The 20,015-nt window shown below is 40.7% G+C and overlaps 2 protein-coding genes across 2 annotated transcripts; both read left to right on the forward strand.

Moving 5' to 3' along the window:
- The first annotated feature begins 546 nt into the window (after window positions 1-546).
- On the forward strand, window positions 547-2,953 carry LOC113288087. The gene is made up of 2 exons (XM_026537031.1): window positions 547-1,995; window positions 2,194-2,953. The coding sequence occupies exons 1-2, from the start codon at window positions 1,752-1,754 to the stop codon at window positions 2,664-2,666; spliced, it is 717 nt and encodes a 238-aa protein (XP_026392816.1). The 5' UTR covers window positions 547-1,751; the 3' UTR covers window positions 2,667-2,953.
- A 13,295-nt stretch (window positions 2,954-16,248) lies between these two features.
- On the forward strand, window positions 16,249-17,379 carry LOC113290965. Its single transcript, XM_026540548.1, has 2 exons — window positions 16,249-16,632; window positions 16,708-17,379. The coding sequence occupies exons 1-2, from the start codon at window positions 16,249-16,251 to the stop codon at window positions 17,377-17,379; spliced, it is 1,056 nt and encodes a 351-aa protein (XP_026396333.1).
- Window positions 17,380-20,015: the final 2,636 nt, after the last annotated feature.

The raw sequence follows: 20,015 nt of genomic DNA on the forward strand, positions 1-20,015 counted from the left end.
TTCATTTATTTTAGTTGAGTGAGAAAGTGAAATTACTTCGACGCATACGACAACGACCAAATTTTGGCGCCGCTGCCGGGGAGGCATACAGCTTGTTAATTAGTTTTAGTTTCTTATTTTTACTATTTCTGCTTTTATCTTTGTTTTTCGCTACTTGTCTTGTTTCTCATTTGTTTGTGAGAATTGTTTTCAGGTACCTGATCCCTGGCTTCTAAATATTTGAACTACAAGGTGCGGGATAGCTACTCGAAGAGGCACAATAATCCAACCAAGGCAAGACACAATGGAAGAACAAGACTTGGAAGTAGAAAACGAAGCTCTTAGTCAAGAAGAAGAAGAACAAGAGGTTCCATTCGTAGAAGAACCACTAGTTGAAGAAGAAGAAACAATGTGTGATGCAAATCGTACACTCAAGGACTTGGATTCTCATAGGCTTGATGCACAACGGTGGTGTATTCAAACAAACTCAACCTTCGAGATCAAGCCGGGGTTGATTAGAGAGTTGCCGAAGTTTCATGGCATGGTAAATGAGGATCCAAACAAGCATCTCATGGATTTCCACAACGTTATCATGGTTATGCTTCCATCGGAGACTAATGCGGATGGAGCGATGTTAAAAGCTTTTCCATTCTCTTTGGCGGACAATGCTAAGGAGTGGTTGTATTACTTGCCTTTCGGGAGTGTTACAACGTGGAACGGGTTGAAGAAGCTCTTTTTAGAGAGATATTTTCCTGCTTCAAAAGCTACCCAAATTCGTAAGGAGATCTGTGGTATACAACAAAGATATGGGGAGTAATTGTATGAATGTTGGGAACGATACAAGAGATTGGTGGCAAGCTTCCTTCACCACCAATTTAGTGACGTGATGATACTACAATACTTCTACGAAGGTCTCCAATCAAGTGATCGGTATCTTCTAGACGCTGCGGGTGGTGGAGCACTAGTAAACAATACGGTGGCCCAAGCTACATAGTTGATTGAAAGCATGGCTACGAATTTGCAACAATTCTACACAAGAGGTGAATCAATGGCTAAGCGAGTGCATGAAGTTACTGATTCATCATCACACCGTGATCAAAGGATGGATAATATGGAGAGAATGATGCAAAAGATAGCTTCATTTGTTGTACCTTCATAAGATGAAGAGTTGGATCAAGCTAGTGCAATCTTTCCAAATCAGCAAAGACGGTATGATCCCTACTCCAACACTTACAATCCGGGATGGAGAGATCACCCCAATTTCATCTATGCCAACAAGCAAGGTGCAGTTCAACAACCTACTTTCAACCGTCCAAGCGGGTTCCAACCACAACAATAACAATTTCAGCAACCGCAACAACAACTACAAAGTCAAGGTTCCGATATCGATGCAAAGCTTCAAGCAATGATGAAGGGCATTGGTACTATATTTCAAGAAAGCCAACAAGAGACTAAGATTGCTATCAAGGAGTTGCAGACACAAATGGGTTCTATGGCTATTGATTGAACCAATTGAAAGCACAAAATAGTGGGAAACTCCCTTCTCAACCTATTAACCCAAAAGAGGGTGTCAATGCTATTACATTGAGAAGTGGTACACAACTTGTGCAACCCGAAGTTGTGGGTAAAGAAGAAGCTCCAATGGAGCCGGTTTTGGAGGAAAAGAGGGATGAAGTTCCCAAACTCCCGAAGTACCTATTCCTAACTCTAAAACTCTTATTCCTGCTTATGTTCCTCCTTTACGTCTCCCTCGCAGATTTGCAAAGTCCAAGATGGAGGAACTAGAAAAGGAGATTTTAGACGTTCTCAGGAAGATTCATGTGAACATACCGCTCATAGATGTTATAAAGAAAATGCCAAAGTATGCAAAGGTGTTGAAGGACTTGTGTACCAATAAGAAAAGGCTCAAAGGCAATGAAGTGCTAAGTGCGGGGGAGAATGCTTCGTCAATCTTACAACACAAACTTCCACTGAAATGCAAGGATCCCGGTAGCTTTGACATTCCCGTCACAATTGGTAACACTACTTTTAATAAAGCAATGTTGTATTTAGGTGCATCCGTTAATGTTATGACCGCATCTATGTATAATCCACTTGATCTAGGTCCTTTGAAAAAGGCCAATATTGTGTTACAATTATCCGATCGCACTAATGTTTACCCAATGGGTATTGTGGAAGATGTTCTTGTGAAGGTTAATCAACTTGTGTTTCCAGATGACTTTTGCGTGTTAAAGATGAATGAAGCTTCACCGGACTCATCTCTTCCATTGCTACTTGGGCGTCCCTTCATGAAAACGGCGAAAATTGTTATTGATGTAGACAAGGGAACGCTAACTATGGAGTTTGATGGAGAAACAATACGTTTCAACATCTTCGAGACGATGAGATACCCTAGTGGTGTCCACTCTTGTATCTCCATTGATGTTATGGGTACTTTAGCACAACAAGTGTTCGAATTGAATGGTGATGATGTTTTGGAAACCGTTTTAACTACATCCATGGATAATGGTGTAGAGTGTGGTAATGAAGTCAAAGAATCCCTTGGTGATATTAACTCACTACAAGGATGCTTGGAAACTCATCATATCTCTTTTATTTCTTTACCATGCAGTAATGAAAAGCTTGTACCTTCTATTATTAAATCTCCAAAGTTGGAATTGAAACCTCTTCCAAGTCACTTAAAGTAATTGTACTTGGTGACAAGGAAGGGTTACCTGTGATTGTTTCTAACGAGCTTAGTGAATTACAGTAGCAAAAACTTCTACGAGTTCTAAGGAAGTACAAACGTCCATATGATGGACAATTGCCGATATCAAGGGTATAAGCCCTGCCGTTTGTATGCACAAGATCCGTTTGGAGGACGATGCAAAGCCTACAAGGGAAGCTCAACGTCGTTTGAATCCCCCAATGATGGAAGTTGTGAAAAAGGAGATACTCAAGCTTTTGGAAGTGGGTGTTATCTGCCCCATATCCGATAGCAAGTAGGTGAGCCCGGTAAAAGTAGTAACAAAGAAATCAGGTGTGACGGTGGTGGAGAATGATAAGAACGAACTTGTCCAAACTCGTGTGCAAACCGGTTGGAGGGTTTGTATTGATTATAGAAAATTGAATGCAACCACTAGGAAGGATCACTTTCCTTTACCCTTTATTGATCAAATGCTTGAACGTTTAGCTGGAAACTCTTACTATTGTTTCCTTGATGGATATTCAGGTTACAATCAGATTGTGGTAGCGCCGGAGGATCAAGAGAAAACTACTTTCACTTTTTCTTTCGGTACTTTTGCTTATAGAAGGATGCCTTTTGGCTTGTGCAATGCTCCAGCTACCTTTCAAAGGTGTATGGTAAGTATTTTTTCAGAATATATTGAAAACATAATTGAAGTGTTCATGGACGACTTTAGTATCTTTGGTGATTCATTTGACCTTTGCTTGAACAACTTGTCTTTAATCCTTGAACGATGTGTTGAAACAAACCTTGTGCTAAATTGGGAGAAGTGTCGTTTTATGGTAACTCATGGCATAGTTTTAGGCCATATAATATCTTCAAAAGGCTTGGAAGTTGATAAATCTAAGATAAACCTTATTCGTGCTCTAACCCCTCCCACTACACTGAGGGAGATACGTTCTTTTCTTGGTCACGCAGGTTTTTATTGTAGATTCATCAAAGAATTTTCCAAGATAGCATCACCACTTTGCAAGTTATTGCAAAAGGATGTGGTTTTTAACTTTGATGAAAAGTGTATGGTGGCATTCAATCGTTTGAAAGAACTTTTGATCTCAGCACCTATCATTAAACCACTGGATTGGAGTAAGCCTTTTGAGCTCATGTATGATGCAAGTGACTATGTGGTTGGTGCAGTGCTTGGGCAACGTGTGGGGAAGATACCTCATGCTATTTATTATGCTTCTAGAACGTTAAATGAGGCCCAAGAAAACTAAACAACCACTGAAAAAGAGTTGTTAGCCATTGTTTTTGCTTTGGAAAAGTTTCACTCTTATCTAATTGGTACAAAAGTTGTTGTCTTTTCTGATCATGCAGCGGTACTTGCTAATGAAAAAAGAGGCGAAACCGAGGCTCATACGATGGATTTTACTCTTGCAAGAGTTCGATATTGAAATCAAGGACAACAAAGGAATTGAGAACACCGTTGCGTATCACTTGATCCATCTTGTTGTTGACAAGGAAGCTATCCCATTGCGTGAAAGTTTCCCGGATGAGCAACTATTCTCAATTGCCTTTGGAGAACCATGGTATGCCGATATTGAAAATTATTTGGTGTCTAAACAAACCCCAAAGAACTTGTCTCGTGCTGAGAGGGACAAACTTAAGATGTTAGGAACCAACACATATGGTATGATCCATACTTATGGAAACAAGGTAGTGACCAAGTATTACGAAGGTGCGTTCCTGAATCTGAATTTAATTCTATCTTGTCTTTTTGTCACTCCTATGCTTGCGGAGGACATTTTGGGAGTAAGAGAACTGCTTACAAGGTACTTGAAAGTTGTTTCTTTTGGCCAACCTTGTTTAAAGATGCATATACATTTTGTACAACTTGTTATAGGTGCCAAGGAACATGCAATCTAGGTGCCCGAAATCAAATGCCACAAACTTTTATTCAATTTATTGAAGTTTTTGATGTATGGGGTATTGATTTTCTGGGTCCTTTTGTCAACTCCCATGAGAATTATTTTATCTTACTTGCTATTGATTATGTCTCGAAATGGGTGGAAGCTAAGGCTACCCCAACTAATGATTCTAAAGTGGTTTCAGATTTTTTGCAAACTAATATTTTTGCAAGGTTTGGAATTCCAAGATCCATAATTAGCAACGGGGTTTCACACTTCAAAAACAGGCTCTCACAAAGCTTGTTGAAGAAGTACAATGTGTCGCACAAGATTGCAACACCTTTTCATCCCCAAACAAATGGACAATCCGAGGTTTCTAACCGATTGGTGAAATCCATTCTAGAGAAGACGGTAAATCCAACAAGGAAGGATTGGAGCATGAGACTTAATGATGTTTTGCGGTCTTATAGAACCGCATTCAAGACACCTATCGGGATGTCTCCCTTTAGGATTGTGTATGGTAAACCTTGTCACTTACCCGTTGAAATTGAGTATAAGGCGTTTTGGGCTATTAAGCAATGCAATATGGAGATGGATGGTGCTGGAAAGTAAAGAAAGTTACAACTCCAAGAGCTAAAAGAGCTTCGCAATGATGTATTTGAAAGTTCACGCATTTACAAGGAGAAAACGAAGGCATTTCATGATACTATGATTTCTAGAAAACAATTTTGTGTTGGAAAAAAAGTGTTTTTGTTTAATTCTCGCTTGCACTTATTTCCGGGTAAATTAAGGTCACGATGGATCATACCTTTTATTGTTACTAATGTGTTTTCTCATGGTGCAGTAGAAATTCGTAGCATAGCTACAGGCAAGGAACTTAAAGTGAATGGGCACCGATTGAAACCATATTATGAGAACTTCACTTCCGAAGTTGTGGAAGGAGTTAATTTTGTGGATGCACTCCCTCTGGAGGAGGCTGAGCAAGCAAGGAGATAGTTGGGTTGACGACTTTAAACCAAGTGCTAAATGGGAGACAACCCATAGGATGAGTATTTCTTGTCTTCTTTTTATTTTCTTGTCTTTTTTTTAGTTTTTTTTTTTCTTGTCTTGCATTTACTTTTTCTGATTTCTTATCACATTATCATATAGGATTTCCCACCTTGACTTACTTTGGATGACTCAATTTACATTGAGGACAATGTAAAGTTTAAGTGTGTGGGAGTGGTTAAGCATTTGCATTGTAAATTTTGAAACAATTTCAACTTTTGTGTAAATTAGTGAATAAAAAATTCCAACTTGTGGTTAGTTTAGAGTCACATAGTATACATGTCGCTAAGATTACATCGAGACTCTCAATAGTGAATAAAAGACTCCAACTTGTGGTTAGTTTAGAGTCACATAGTATACATGTCGCTAAGATTACATCGAGATTCTCATAAGAGTGACTGAACTTAGAGATGATAGAGAACATGATCGGGTTTCTTACTTGTATGAGAGTTAAAGTTGGATTTAACCATGCCAGTTTTTTTTTTTTTTTTTTTTTGTATACACACCGGTTGGTCTAGTCTCTTTTTTTTTTGTAGTAACTCAATCACCATATTTCATCCTAGCAGTAATAACAATTCGATGCTAGTGACCCACTAAATCACTTAGAGAAACAATAGATAAATATGGAAAATAAAAATAGAACATGATATGGTGACATTCTGAGATATGGTAACAACTATCATGTTATTTCTAACACATGAGCTCTGTTCGTCCCTTTAGTTAATGGGTTCCTCAACTCCTGTAACCAAGATGGTTCCATCCACTTATATCGATAGTGTCATCCTAAAGGCACAAGTTTCTAGATGTCAGAGTTTATAAAGCATTTTTTTTTCTTTTTCTATTTTTCTATTTTTTTTTACTAAAGGCATCAAACAAACTATACAAACATATAAATGCTCCCCCACACTTAAACTTTTTGTTGTCCTCAATATAAAATTTAGTCATTCAAAGTAAAATTCAAGGTGGGAAATTCCGCAAATGATATGCAAAAACAAGAAAATAAAGATAAAATGCTTAAAAATAAAAAGTTAAAGATAAAGATACAAAACCGGTGGGTTGCCTCCCATTTAGCGCTTGGTTTAAAGTCGCCAGCCCGACTTGCAAGACGAATTCCCCATACACCAATAATCTGAAAAGTTGGGGGTCCTCCCATAGAACCTGTTTTGCAAATACTCGCTTCACACAAATATTACTACAAGAAAACAAAAGTGAAGCTATCGCCCCATAGAAGTTTCCCCCACACTTAGTCTTTTCTACACTTGGAAGTGTATAAAGAACATAAAAATCAGGAACTTATATGGTTTCTTCCTTGCAAACATCCATAGTATGAGAATCAAATGTTTCTAATGGCGGATATCGAGAAACAAAATCATTTATCAATATTCTCGAAGCACATACATTCAAGCCAATAAGAGGTAAAGGAGAAGGATTAATAGGAAAAAGGGTTATACAAACCTTGCAACTCTTGTATGATGGTATCCTCTTCATCCTTAGAAAATTCAAGTGTATTACTTACCTCTTGTATATCGTGGTCCTCTATCAAACCTTGCAACCATTCTTCGTCCGTTTCTACCTTCACCAAAGTCTCGACATCAACATCATCATTATAATCCTTTGCAAGCTTAATTGGGTCTTCCACAATATCGATCATAACGGTCACATTCTCAACACATTCACCATCATTAGACTCAAACCTTATTGCAAGGAAGTTCTGTAAAACACTAGTTTCATCATACTCATGTACCTTTTGAATAGGTGTTTGATCATTATAAAGATCACGAGTTGAGTCAACTACACTAATGTCATCAAATATCTCCAAAGATTGGTCATTTTCAACACAATCATCTTCGTCTTCATTTTCATTTTCAGACTCACCATAATAAGAAGCTCCTTCAGTTTCCCAACCTTTATCACGACGTCGTTTAAGTTCCATATGGATGGTCCTACTAATTTCATCGACAAGCTCTTCCGAGGCTCCATCATCTTCCAACTTGTATAATTTTTGTGCAAGTTTTCTAACGTTCACAAGCTTACCACCATTGGCTATAATAGGTTCTATTTCCCATGACTCTTCCCTTTGAATGGGTGAATGATCATAACTACGATCCCGAGTCGGGTAAGAAAAAGTGTTGCAGAAATTGGTTTGTGCAACGTTCTCTCTATCACGGTCAAGTTTGTCTAGTCTTTGTTGCATGTCTTTCAGTTCATTCATAATCTGCATACAACTCGAATGAAGCCAATTAGAAGTATAGTTATCCCACCTTGGTGCTTAACTTACATACCCACTACAAGGTTGTTGTTGGTATATATGAAAATCACCATAAGGTTCTCTAGGATATGGATCACAGCCAATAAATTGTTTTTGATTGTATCCAATAGATGGTGGGTAATTGTCATGGTGTTGAGGTTGTTGAAAACTGTATCCATTGCTTCAATATGCTCCATCCATAATAGGTACCTGAAACAAGAGTTCTCAAAACTATGTCAAAATCAGAAAATAAGAAAAATAAAAAGATGAAACAAAACTAAAAACAAAAATAAGAAACCAAAAAAAAGTGACAACCGATGCTTCTCCGACAGCGGCGCCACTTGGACGTTCAAAGCAGCGCCATCTCCACCAGCCAAGAAAGCCCCATCTTGGCCGTTCAAAGCAGCTTCATCCACCGTTCCACGAATCAGGAGCCAGTCGTGCCATCTCTGCTTCTCCATGATCTAGCCATCCAAGTGTCATCCACCGCTTCACGGACCTAGCCAACATCGCTGCTCCGCGGATCTAGCCATCCAAGTGTCATCCACCGCTTCACGGACCTAGCCAACATCGCTGCTCCGCGGATCTAGCCAGCAGTACCATTCCATGGATGTAGCCAAGCAAGCAGCGCCGTCCCTCATTCATCCATCACTCAAATCCAAAAGCGCAATCTACCTTTCCTAGCAAACCAGCGCCCGTTCCATGGACCAAGTTGCAATGTCACCTCTGTCGATCAATATCCAAAGCTGGAGCGCTGATGCCAATACCACATGGCCAAGATGAATTACGCAGAGACGGCAATACAGGGATTACGGATTCCTCATGCCTTCCGCTAAAGGTTAGTTGAATTTCCTCGGCAATCTCTTCACGTCTTTCCCTTTCGATTTTACTCTTGTCTGTCACCATCTTATGCTTACCCGGCAACAATGCCACTGTTACGTGCTAAGCAGGGGACTTAATGTTGATGGTGGTTTTTAGATTAGGGTTAAAATCGTAAAACCTTGCATCTGATGTGACGTCACTCTACAAGGAAATGGTACAGTGAGTGCTAACCTCTCCACCAACATATTTATTAAGCCGTTCAATATATCTACTTGAAATTTATCCAGACTGGTGAATGTAGCAACCATCCCAGATGTCCTGTAAATTTCGGCGCCTGCGTATTTTTAAGTTCCTTTGAATTCCTTCTATGCTATGTTCTCCGGCCGAACCCTTAATCTTGATATGGCATGAAGATTTGTGTTCGCCCGCAGCAGAGTAGCACGAATCTCCAAATATCAAGGATAAGATCTTTGCATAAGGTATTCAATCAGAAAAGCATGCTGCTATCTGGAAATGAACTTAAAAGAACTCTGTGTCAACAGATAGAATTCAATCAATTGTCCTGACTAACTTGTAGAAGTTAGGGTTTCGCGCCTCACGCAGTATACCAGACCTTGCTTGTCAAAATTAAGTCTAGGAAAACTAGGTAATTAATCCGCCATGGATTAACAGGTGAAAAACCTCGCCGAGAAACAGAAAAACAGGGAGCCGCAGCAGCAAAGGGAGGCGCGGCCATGCTTTAGGCCAGATGGCGCCACTTGCCATTGACCACGCCCCATCCTAATCCGGCCATATTTTCCTCGACCAATCAGGTCACTTTAAACTCACCACATGCACATAAGTTGTGGCTTTCCCATGCTTTCCGGCCCCACTTACCATCGAACAATCGGGTCGCTCTAAAGCCGCCACACTCTCGGAAGTGTATCCACGCCCATGCATGGACGGCCCTCTTTTAATCGACCAATCAGGTCGCTCTAAAGCCACCATACTCTCACCAGAAGTGTAGTCGCGCATTATGTTTGGTCGGCCTCCTTTTCGTGGCCAATCAAGTTGCTCTAAACTTGCCACCATACATTAAAGGCCAAACGCACCCTGCCGCGCCACCATACTAACTGGCAAGCCAAACTCGCCCTGCCATGACAACATATTGATCGTCATGCCAACGTGCCACTCTACCGCGGTAACATGCCAACATGCCACTTTGTCGCGGTAACATGCCACTTCGTGGCAACCTGCCATAAATAGCCACCACACAGCAATCCCTACTCCTGTGGCCGTTTCCACACTAAGGCCTTGTCATAGTTCCTTTGGCATAGCCATGGTGCCATTCGCACAAAAGTCTCGCCATGCCGCGGCCGCATGCCACACGCACCAATTAGGGTTTCGACATGCCAAACCCTAATATGGGCAAGTTGCTACCAAAGCCAAATAATGTTTTCCGGAGCAATAGGATTGATATGGAAACAGGGACAATGTTTCCACACCACATGTGGGTCCAACACCACGGAGCCAAACCCTAGCATTTTCCATGGCGCCATACCCTAGCTTTGGCCATGCCACCAAGCCCTAACTTTGGCCGTGCTACAACGCCACAGGCGTGGCCATGCCGCAACGCCACTGGCATGTCGTTATGCCACGGATACTAGCGCACCGCTTTGCCACGGCTACTGGCACACCCCATGCCACAATGCCACTGGCATGCCGCTATGCCACGGCTACTAGCATGCCGCCATGCCACGGCTACTAGCACGCCTCCATGCCACGGCTACGCCAATAGCATGCCGCTACGCCAATGGCGCCACTCCGCTATACAACAAGACGCGGCCATATTCAATGACCATCCTTCCTCATGAGATGCAATATCGGATATCCAAGCTCGCCACCAAACTGACAGACTTGTGGTGAGTTTCAGGCGACCAGTTGCCTAAATCTAGTGTCCATGGCTACGCCAGGCGCCACTTGCATCAACGTGCCACTGGCATGCACAAGCCATTCCAGCCATGCTACAGTGCCATCGACGTACACCAAAACGCCACTACGCCATTATCAGGCGCCAATACAAGGTAGCCATAATCAACGGATACCCTCCTTCATGAGATGCGATCTCAGCCACTGAAGTTTTCCACCGAACTGACAAACCTATGGAAAGTTTTAGGCGACCAGCCAAAACGAGCCTAATAGCATTACATGTTGTTTTCCTGCGGTAAGTCCCTTGACTTTGACTTGCCACTGTTTATGGGTGAAAACTGTTTCTGCGGTTTTTGGTAAATTTGGGGTGTGTTGATGATAAACGAATCTAAACCCTAAACAAATGCACTGCACGAGAGTACTTTAGATTCGAGAGATCAATCTGTACAATTCTGGCCTAAACCAAGAAATGATCGTTCCAGACTTGCTTCGGTCACAAAGTGAAGGAGAAGGGTTGAACTTAGGGAGGGAAGCGAAGAAGGTGTTGAGATAAAAATATTGAATTTTGAAGGTGTGGCTATTTATGACTTGTATCAGAATGTGGAACTGGCTTGTATAATGTAAGCTATCAGTTCTGGGTGTTTTCTGGATACTTGTGTTAGCACTTGCGTTGTTCGTCCTTGTTGAAATAGGCTGAAATCCTATTTATACAAGTCATTGAGAGCAAAACTATGATCTCGTAGGAAGTTGAGGAGATTGAGTAATGGAGTAGTGGAGTTGTGTAGGAGGTGATGATCGTCACGTTTCCACTATGAGGGAAAATCAGTCACTCTTTCACCCACTACTCTCATTACTGCTGACCGTCCGTATTTTCCTAACACTTTCTTCTAATGGGCGTGTTGCACGCCGCACGTTGTAAACCGCCATACCAATACCCCAGTGAGCATCCCCCTGTTTGTGACATGTTTGATGTCTCGAGTAAGTGGGTCAAGTCGTGGGACTTAACGTAAAGAATAACACGTGACGCTATTAGGTTAAACAACTAAGTTGTTTGTGGAATTGATATTCATGAAATATCGTGTATGCTCGATGCATATAATTCATCGCTTTTAAGCTAGCAGCTCAAAAAAATCGATATGTATGGAGCATCGTTGTTTTAAATCTTCATTGAACAAGTCGCGGATTAAGCATCTTAAAATGGCGGTACGTCCAACCATCTTCGAGCGATCGTTTGGAGGCCGCATGGGCGGGCCACCATCTGGTCGACCACTCCATGTAGCAGAGTGGCGGACGGTAATCATTGAGATGCTTCATTGATCGCCTAACTTTAATCCAAGCCGTCCGACCAAGCTGGCAAAGTTGGACAGATGAGATGATTTACGACATATATTTGATGTCGTTGATGGATTTTAGGGTTTTTTAAAGGTGCGCAACATCTCCTCTTTGGCTTGATCGAATCCAAGCATGGGCACTAATTTTGGAGGGACCGACCAGGCATGCATAGATACGGCCCTCCGGCGTGCATGTCTACACCTCTCGGTCCCACAAATATTCGATCTAGGACACTCAATTTGACCGGCAAAGATGAGTGGTCGTGATCGATTTGCGACAGAAATACATTGCCGCAAAGGTTTAAAAGTCGTATGGCATACCACCTTTGGGCGTGCGTTTCGAGGCGCCAGGCCCTAGTCTGCATAGTCCGGCCGATCACACGCAAAGCCCACGAGATCACGTTGACATCCTCGGGACCTCTTGAATCTATATCTACACCTTCCGTTTAGGCTAGCGAAGATGGATGGTGATGATCGAACTACGACAGATGTGCATTGCCGTAAACCCTAATCAGGGGTTTGAATCAGTCATGCACATGTGAATTTGGCCAAGCGGTTTGGCAAACCGTGATCCTCCTCTTGGGAGATCGATCAAGTGGGGCCCATTTTGGGCTGACGGTGAACGCATGTGCACCTTCCTGATGGTCCTAAATGCGATCTAAGTCATTCAAATAGGTTGTCTAAGTTGGATGGTTGTGATCGACTTAAGACACTAGTGGACTTTCGCGACCCTTAGAAGCATCATGCCTGCCATGGTTCGAGCAAACGTTTCATGGCTCCCATGGCCTTGCCGTGAGAAACCGATTGGGTGAAGGAAAAGTGGGCCCGCCAATGTGTGTGTTAGCGCTTCCCTGATCATCCATGGGATGATCTAATCCGTCCAACCAGGCTGGCGAAGTTGGACGGTCGTGATTGATTTCCGGCACTTGTGTAATGTCGCTTATTCAAAAAGAACGCTCAATCACCCTACTTTGGGAAAGCGGTTTGGCGCGCTCCTGGATTGTCGTGTGCAGTTCGACCGGCCAGAGATGGAGGTGATCCGATGGTGATTACGTGGGTACCTGTTTGATCGTTCGAGGGAAGATCTAAGCCGTCCAACTAGGCTGGCGAAGTTGGACGGGTATAATAGCTTTTGAGACCGTTTTTTACGGTCTTAGCTCGTTCGAGTATGGTTTTTACAAAGCGCAAACGCCCATGTTTGGGTCGGCGTTTAAAGTGCTCGTGAATGAGCAACATGGGTGTCGATCAACAAGAGGACTGGTGGGCCCGCCAGTGGTCACTGCGATGAATGCCTAATTCTGTCAGGAGTAGGCTACACTTGTTGGATCATGCGGCCAAATTGTGTGGCCGTGATCGTTTTTTTTTTTTAGAATGATATAGACAGTCTGGATTTTCCTTTGAGGAATTTAAAAGAGTTCGATCGAGCTAGCTTCTTAAAAGCGCGTCGATACGAAGATCTCTTTGTCAGAGAACGATGCAGCTTGTATGAGTACTTTCATGCAGAATTTAATACTGACACTTCGGGAGATTCCTGCTACTCTGCTGAGAGTGAACATTAATCGTCATGTCATGCCAACATTGAGGGTTCTCTTGCGGAACATAGCGTAGGAAAATACAAGGCACATGATAAGTGCACATTTCACATATATTTGGTGTCAATTCCATGCTAGTAATTGCTCGTATTCTTGCATATTATTGCATATTACGCTTGTTTTCTTGTATTTGTCTTTCAGTAGGTGAATCATCCAAAAAGAAGTGAAATTGCACTTAATTGGGCAATAAAAGAAGCTAGCTACAAGTGTAAAAGGGTCCAAATACCAAGAGAAACTAGTTCAAATCTAGGAGTTCTCGTCATCATTTTAGAGAGGACGAAAAGACGAAGTCAATGGCGAAAGAACGGAGTCATTCTGAGTCTGTATGAAGAAGTTATGAGAAAAACAAGAATTTGGAAGTCTAAAGGGAAAAATGGTCATTTTACGTGCATGTACTATTGGCATATCAGAAAATGTTAAGGGGCATCCATTACTATTGGCAGTCTATCAGGCCTTAAGGTGCAACCAGAGAATCGTTACGGGCAAGGTTTATTGGCACCATTGTGTGTAATTAATTGAGTGCCTAATTGGTTGCATATGGTCCACTAAGCATGCATGTGAAGGAGGAGAACTACATTTCTCTTTTGTTAACAGAAGAGTCAATACGAGAACCACCAAAATGAGTTAATCATCGAGGGTAGATAAGGTGGTCTCATGGTGCTAAAACGGGAGAAAATGAGTGGAGCGGAGCCTGTATCTTTATTTTGAGTAAAAAATGGGGATTTGGAAATGAGGTGTCATCACCTTGCACCTCCATGTCCGCTACCTTGTAGACTTTGTCCAACAAACCATGTACAGGTCATGCATATATTCATGTATCAGGAGAATGAAAGAAGGGTGGCGCGTACGTAGCACAAAAGCAAAGGACAGAGAGAGTTTCTTTTCGATCTTTGTTAACGGTCCGACAAACTCTGATGCGAACAGAAAATGTTAGAAGTGTTTTGAAAATGGTAATGATCTGACGCAACGCGGCCAAATGAAGCTGGACAGATCAACGGAGCATACGAAGACACATGCGGTACTTGGATGATCCAATGGATTGGGAATTATGTACACATTTCTTAGGTGCACTCTGTTACTTTGAATCAGCACCACATAAAGCAGAAACTTTCCCACCGTCTTTATCTTCATCTATTACGGATTTTAGGGAAAAGCTGTGGTGATTTCAGGTATAAATACAGGTCTCGAGAGGACAAAAAAAAAGAAAAAAAAACGAGCACTTCTTCTTCGGTCATTTTTCCTTTGTAACGAGAAACAGAGAGAGAGAGCTCCTGGCTTTTGCCGTGAGCTTCTGTTTTCATTTTCATTTTAATTCCTTATTTATTTTGCCAGTATTTTTTAATTATGAGTAGTTAAATTTTTTAATCGATTAGGGACGATTTTAAAGTCCTGAACCATGAAGCATTATTTTCTTTAAACCACGTTTATTTCAAGTTTTATTTTATTGTTGATTATCTTTATTATTTTTATTGTCTAAGAATACTGAGGAGTTATTTAAAATGATCAATTAAATTAACCAATCAATATTTCTTCTACTAGTTTAGGGTTGTGTGATACGTGTAATTGTCACATCAACTCTTTACACAAGTAGTAAATCGTAAGAGCTGACAGAGGGATTTTGTTAAGCAATTTTGTGCAAAGATAACACTAGTAAGCAGGCCGAGCTTACGCGTTTGATGCTGGGATCTACCTGATTCACAGAATGTAAAGCATTCGACTAATTTACACTTTGAGAGCTTATTCTTGGTAGGTTGGTTGGGTAGAATCTGGTAGTCGAGCGCTTCCGTATCCAGTGGTAGTAGGAATCCTGGGGATAGCAGAGCTTATTGCTATTCTACGGTTGGTAACAATATAAGTTCAACAAGAAATAAATTTACATTTAATTAGCCTTTGGTTCAGTGACGTCGAATGATTCCCTAATCATCTTTCTCCTTATTAATTTAGACCAATATTTATTATTTTCGTTTTATAAGTTACTTTTATTAAAATCTAAAAAACCCCTTTCAGTTACTTTTTAACAGTTAGAAACTCCCTGCTCTTCGTGGGAACGAACTCCTTGCCATTATATTACCAGTTAATTGTGTGGAAAGAAGTAAAACCAAATTTTGGCGCCGCTGCCGGGAGCAGTCGGTAGCTTTTAGTTGTTTTATTTTATTTTAGTAATTTTACTTAGTTCTTTTGTTATTTTATATTTTTCTTTAATTTATTTTATCTTTTAGTTGTTAGTTATTTTATTTTAGTTATTTTACAGTATTTTGTTTTTAGATTTTCCTTTATATTTTTGCTCTTTAATTTATTTTCTTCTAGTTATTATTATTTTTCTTTTAGTTTTAGTTGTTATTCCTTAATTTATTTTCTGTTAATATTTATTTTAATTCTATATAGATTATTATTGTTATTTTACTTTTATTTTTATTTTATTTTCAATATTTATTAATATTATTGTCTGTTAATTTATATTTCTGTAAAAAAAAAGCTTATATTTATTTATTTTACATTTTAATATTTTCTAGATTTTACTTTAGTTTTTCTGGTTTCAGGTACTTAATCTCTGGCACCTAAACGGTGGGTTTACCCAAGGTGCGGAATTAAAACTCGGAGGGGAACAGTACTGCAAGAACACCAACAGGAGCAACAAGAATCGTCTACTAAAGAGATGGTTAATACAGACGACGAGAGAGATCCTCCACCACCTCCACATCCGGAGAAGAAGCTACGAGAGTTGACATCTCCATGCTTAGATTCAGAACCAATGTGTATAACTTTAATTGACCCAGTAGAACTGAAGTCAAGTCTGATTCATCATTTACCAAAGTTCAAGGGACTTCCGGGTGAAGATCCAAACCGTCATCTTCAAAAATTCCAGCACAAGATGACAAGTCTTAGGCAAGGTACCGAAGACAGTGATACGGCAATGCTGCAAGCTTTTCCGTTCTCTTTAATAGATATGGCGGAAGAATGGATGTATTATCTTCCCCCAGGGATTATTACAACATGGACTGAAATGAAAAAGCTATTTCTGGAGAAATATTTTCCTGCTTCCAAGGCGGTCGCTGTTCGCAAGGAGATTAGTGGCATTCTGCAGATTACCGAAGAGTCCCTTCATGAATATTGGGAGAGGTACAAAAAGTTGTTGGCAAGCTGTCCTCACCACAACATATCTTCAACACTCATTATCCAATACTTTTATGAAGAATTACTTCCAGAACAGAGGAATTTGATTGATGCAGCTGCTAGTGGCTCACTTACTGAAAAGACAATCTCGCAGGAAACAAGCTTGATTGAGAGCATGGCTTCGAACGCTCAAAAATTTTACACCAGAAACAACTCAAGTGTCAGAAGAGTTAGCGAGATAGGAGAGTCTACACAATCAGAGCAACAGATAAGAAACATCGAAAAGGTAATGCAAAGAATGGCATCAATTATTATTCCTACTTATGAAGAAGAGTCTGAACAGGTGAATGTTATGTTCCCAAATCAGATGCCAGGGTATAATCCATACTCTAGTACCTATAATCCAGGTTGGAAAGATCACCCGAACTTCAGCTACGCAAATAAGCAAGCTGCAGCTCCTAATCCATATGCTCGGCAAGGTGGCTTTCAACAACCACAATTCCAACCTCAGCCGCAAGCGCAACCTCAGAATCAAGATTCTAAGATCGATACTCTGATTTCCATGTTCCAACAAGGTCAACAGAAAGCTGATCAACATATGCAGAAGACCAACTCCGCCATTAAAGATCTGCATACTCATATGGGGCAAATGGCAACTGAGATTAATCAACTGAAGGCGCAAGCATCAACAAAGCTGCCATCACAAACTTTTGTGAATCCAAGAGAGAATGTTAATGCAGTACTTTTGAGGAGCGGAAAGCAGACATAAGAGCCAAAACAACAAGAAAAGGTTAGTCATGACTCAGAAAAGGAAGTAGAGGTGGAAACTGTTCCAAAGGAAAAGCCAACTTCAACCGTCCAACCTAAGGACGCGGTTCCTACTTTTACTACACCACCTCCTTTTCCTAGTCGTTTTTCCAAGTCAAAGAAGCAAGCTCTAGACAAGGAGATCATGGATATTTTCAGCAAGGTGCACATCAACATTCCATTTATTGAGGCCATCAGAACAATACCCAGGTATGCCAAGGTTCTGAAGGATTTGTGTACAAGAAAGGATAGGTTGATTTCTAAAGAGGTCACTCATGTGGGAGAAAGTGCTTCAGCTATGTTGTTGAAAAAGATGCCGATGAAATGCAAAGATCCTTGTGGTTTTACAATGCCAATTACTATTGGTGAAATACGGTTTGAACTTGTTTTTATTGATTTGGGAGCTTCCATAAGCGTGATGTCAGCCGATGTTTATGATTCTTTGAATCTTGGACCTCTAAAGGAGACGGGGATTATCATTCGATTGGCTAATAAGTCTAACATATATACTAAGGGAGTCGTGGAAGACGTGTTGGTTCAAGTGAGTGAATTGATCTTTCCGGTTGATTTCTATATTATGGATATGCAGAATGGAGAAAATTGGTCGTCTACTTCATTACTTCTTGGAAGACCATTTATGAAGACTGCTAAGACGAAGATTGATTGCGATACTGGGACACTCACCATGGAGTTTGACAAAGAGATTATACACTTCAACATCTTTGAAGTTATGCGTTATCCAAGTGATGTCCATTATGCATTTTCTGTTGATGTTATTGGTTCGTTAGCACAACAGATGTTTGATTTGAACAATGAAGATGAACTTGAATCCGTGCTACAAAATAACATTGATTTGGACGTCCATGGCATGCCTAATTCGGACGTTGACTTAACCAAAGAGCTACTGGAGATGTGTGGTGCTTTAACGGAATTTCAAGAATCTCAAACAGGTAATCTCTCATACATCTCTTTACCTGTAATTGATGAAGTTCCTTTACCTTCTGTTGTGCAGGCACCTAAATTATAGTTGAACCCTCTACCTGATATCTTAAAGTACGCTTACTTGGGTGATGGAGAAGAGCTTCCAGTCATTATTGCAAAGAATCTCACAGCAGTACAGGAAGAACGCTTACTTAGGGTTCTGAAAGAGCATAAAACAGCTATTGGTTGGACAATTGCTGACATCAAAGGCATTAGTCCATCTATGTGCATGCATACAATCCTAATGGAAGATGATGTAAAGCCAGTACGTGATGCTCAGCGTAGGCTTAACCCCCCGATGATGGAGGTCGTAAAGAAGGAGATCCTCAAATTACTAAGTGTGGGGGTGATTTACCCAATTTTTGACAGCAAATGGGTTAGTCCTATACAGGTGATGCCTAAGAAATAGGGTGTCACTGTAGTCAGAAATCAAGATGATGAACTTGTTCCTACAAGAGTTCAAACATGCTGGCGAGTGTGCATAGACTACAGAAAGCTCAATTCGGCTACCCGCAATGACCACTTTCCTTTACCTTTCATTGATCAGATGTTGGAGAGGCTAGCGGGACATTCTCATTATTGCTTTCTGGATGGTTATTCGGGATACAATCAGATCGTTATCGCACCGGAGGACCAGGAGAAGACGACTTTTACTTGTCATTTTGGTAGGTTTGCATATAGACGGATGTCGTTTGGTCTTTGCAATGCGCCTGCCACTTTTCAGAGATGTATGGTAAGTATATTTTCTGATTATGTGGAAAACATCATTGAGGTATTTATGGACGATTTCAGTGTTTATGGTGATTTATTTGATATTTTTTTAAATAATATTGAGCTTGTGCTTAAAAGATGCATAGACACTAATCTCGTTTTAAATTGGGAGAAATGCCACTTTATGGTAAACCATGGAATTGTGCTTGGTCACATCGTGTCCCCTCAAGGGCTCGAAGTGGACAAAGCAAAGATAGATTTGATTAGAAACTTACAATACCCCACTTCGGTTAGGGGGGTTCGCTCATTTCTTGGTCATGCAGGTTTTTATAGGCGGTTTATCAAAGATTTCTCAAAAATCTCAATGCCGATGTGCAAATTGTTGCAAAAGGAGGTCGCCTTTAACTTCGACAAAGAGTGCAAGGATGCCTTTGACAAATCGAAGGAATTGTTGACTACTGCACCAATTATTAAGCCACCTTACTGGAGTTTGTCGTTCGAGTTAATGTATGATGCAAGTGATTATGCAGCCGGAGCTGTTTTGGGTCAGAAAGAAGATAAAAGGTCACATGTGATTTATTATGCATCAAGGACCCTAAATGAGGCTCAAATCAACTATTCGACCACTGAAAATGAGTTGTTGGCTATAGTATTTGCATTAGAAAAATTCAGAGCTTATTTGGTGGGTACAAAAGTGATTGTATATTCTGATCATGCAGCACTTCGGTACCTATTGAAAAAGAAGGAGGCTAGGACAAGACTTATACGGTGGATTCTTTTGCTACAAGAATTCAATATTTAAATCAGAGACAAGAAAGGTGTTGAGAATACTGTTGCTTATCATCTTAGTAGACTTGTTGTTTCCGAAGAAGATCTTCCCCTACATGATAGTTTTCCAGACGAACA

Source organism: Papaver somniferum, chromosome 6 (genome assembly GCF_003573695.1).
Source record: "Papaver somniferum cultivar HN1 chromosome 6, ASM357369v1, whole genome shotgun sequence".
NCBI lineage: Eukaryota > Viridiplantae > Streptophyta > Magnoliopsida > Ranunculales > Papaveraceae > Papaver > Papaver somniferum.

Excerpts from the sequence above, each read along its gene's own strand:
- LOC113288087 (XM_026537031.1), top strand. The coding sequence starts at position 1,752 with ATGGAGGAACTAGAAAAGGAGATTTTAGACGTTCTCAGGAAGATTCAT. Across the intron at positions 1,996-2,193 it reads TGACATTCCCGTCACAATTG|ATGACTTTTGCGTGTTAAAG; the intron begins GTAACACTACTT and ends TTGTGTTTCCAG.
- LOC113290965 (XM_026540548.1), top strand. The coding sequence starts at position 16,249 with ATGTGTATAACTTTAATTGACCCAGTAGAACTGAAGTCAAGTCTGATT. Across the intron at positions 16,633-16,707 it reads AGAGGTACAAAAAGTTGTTG|AGGAATTTGATTGATGCAGC; the intron begins GCAAGCTGTCCT and ends CTTCCAGAACAG.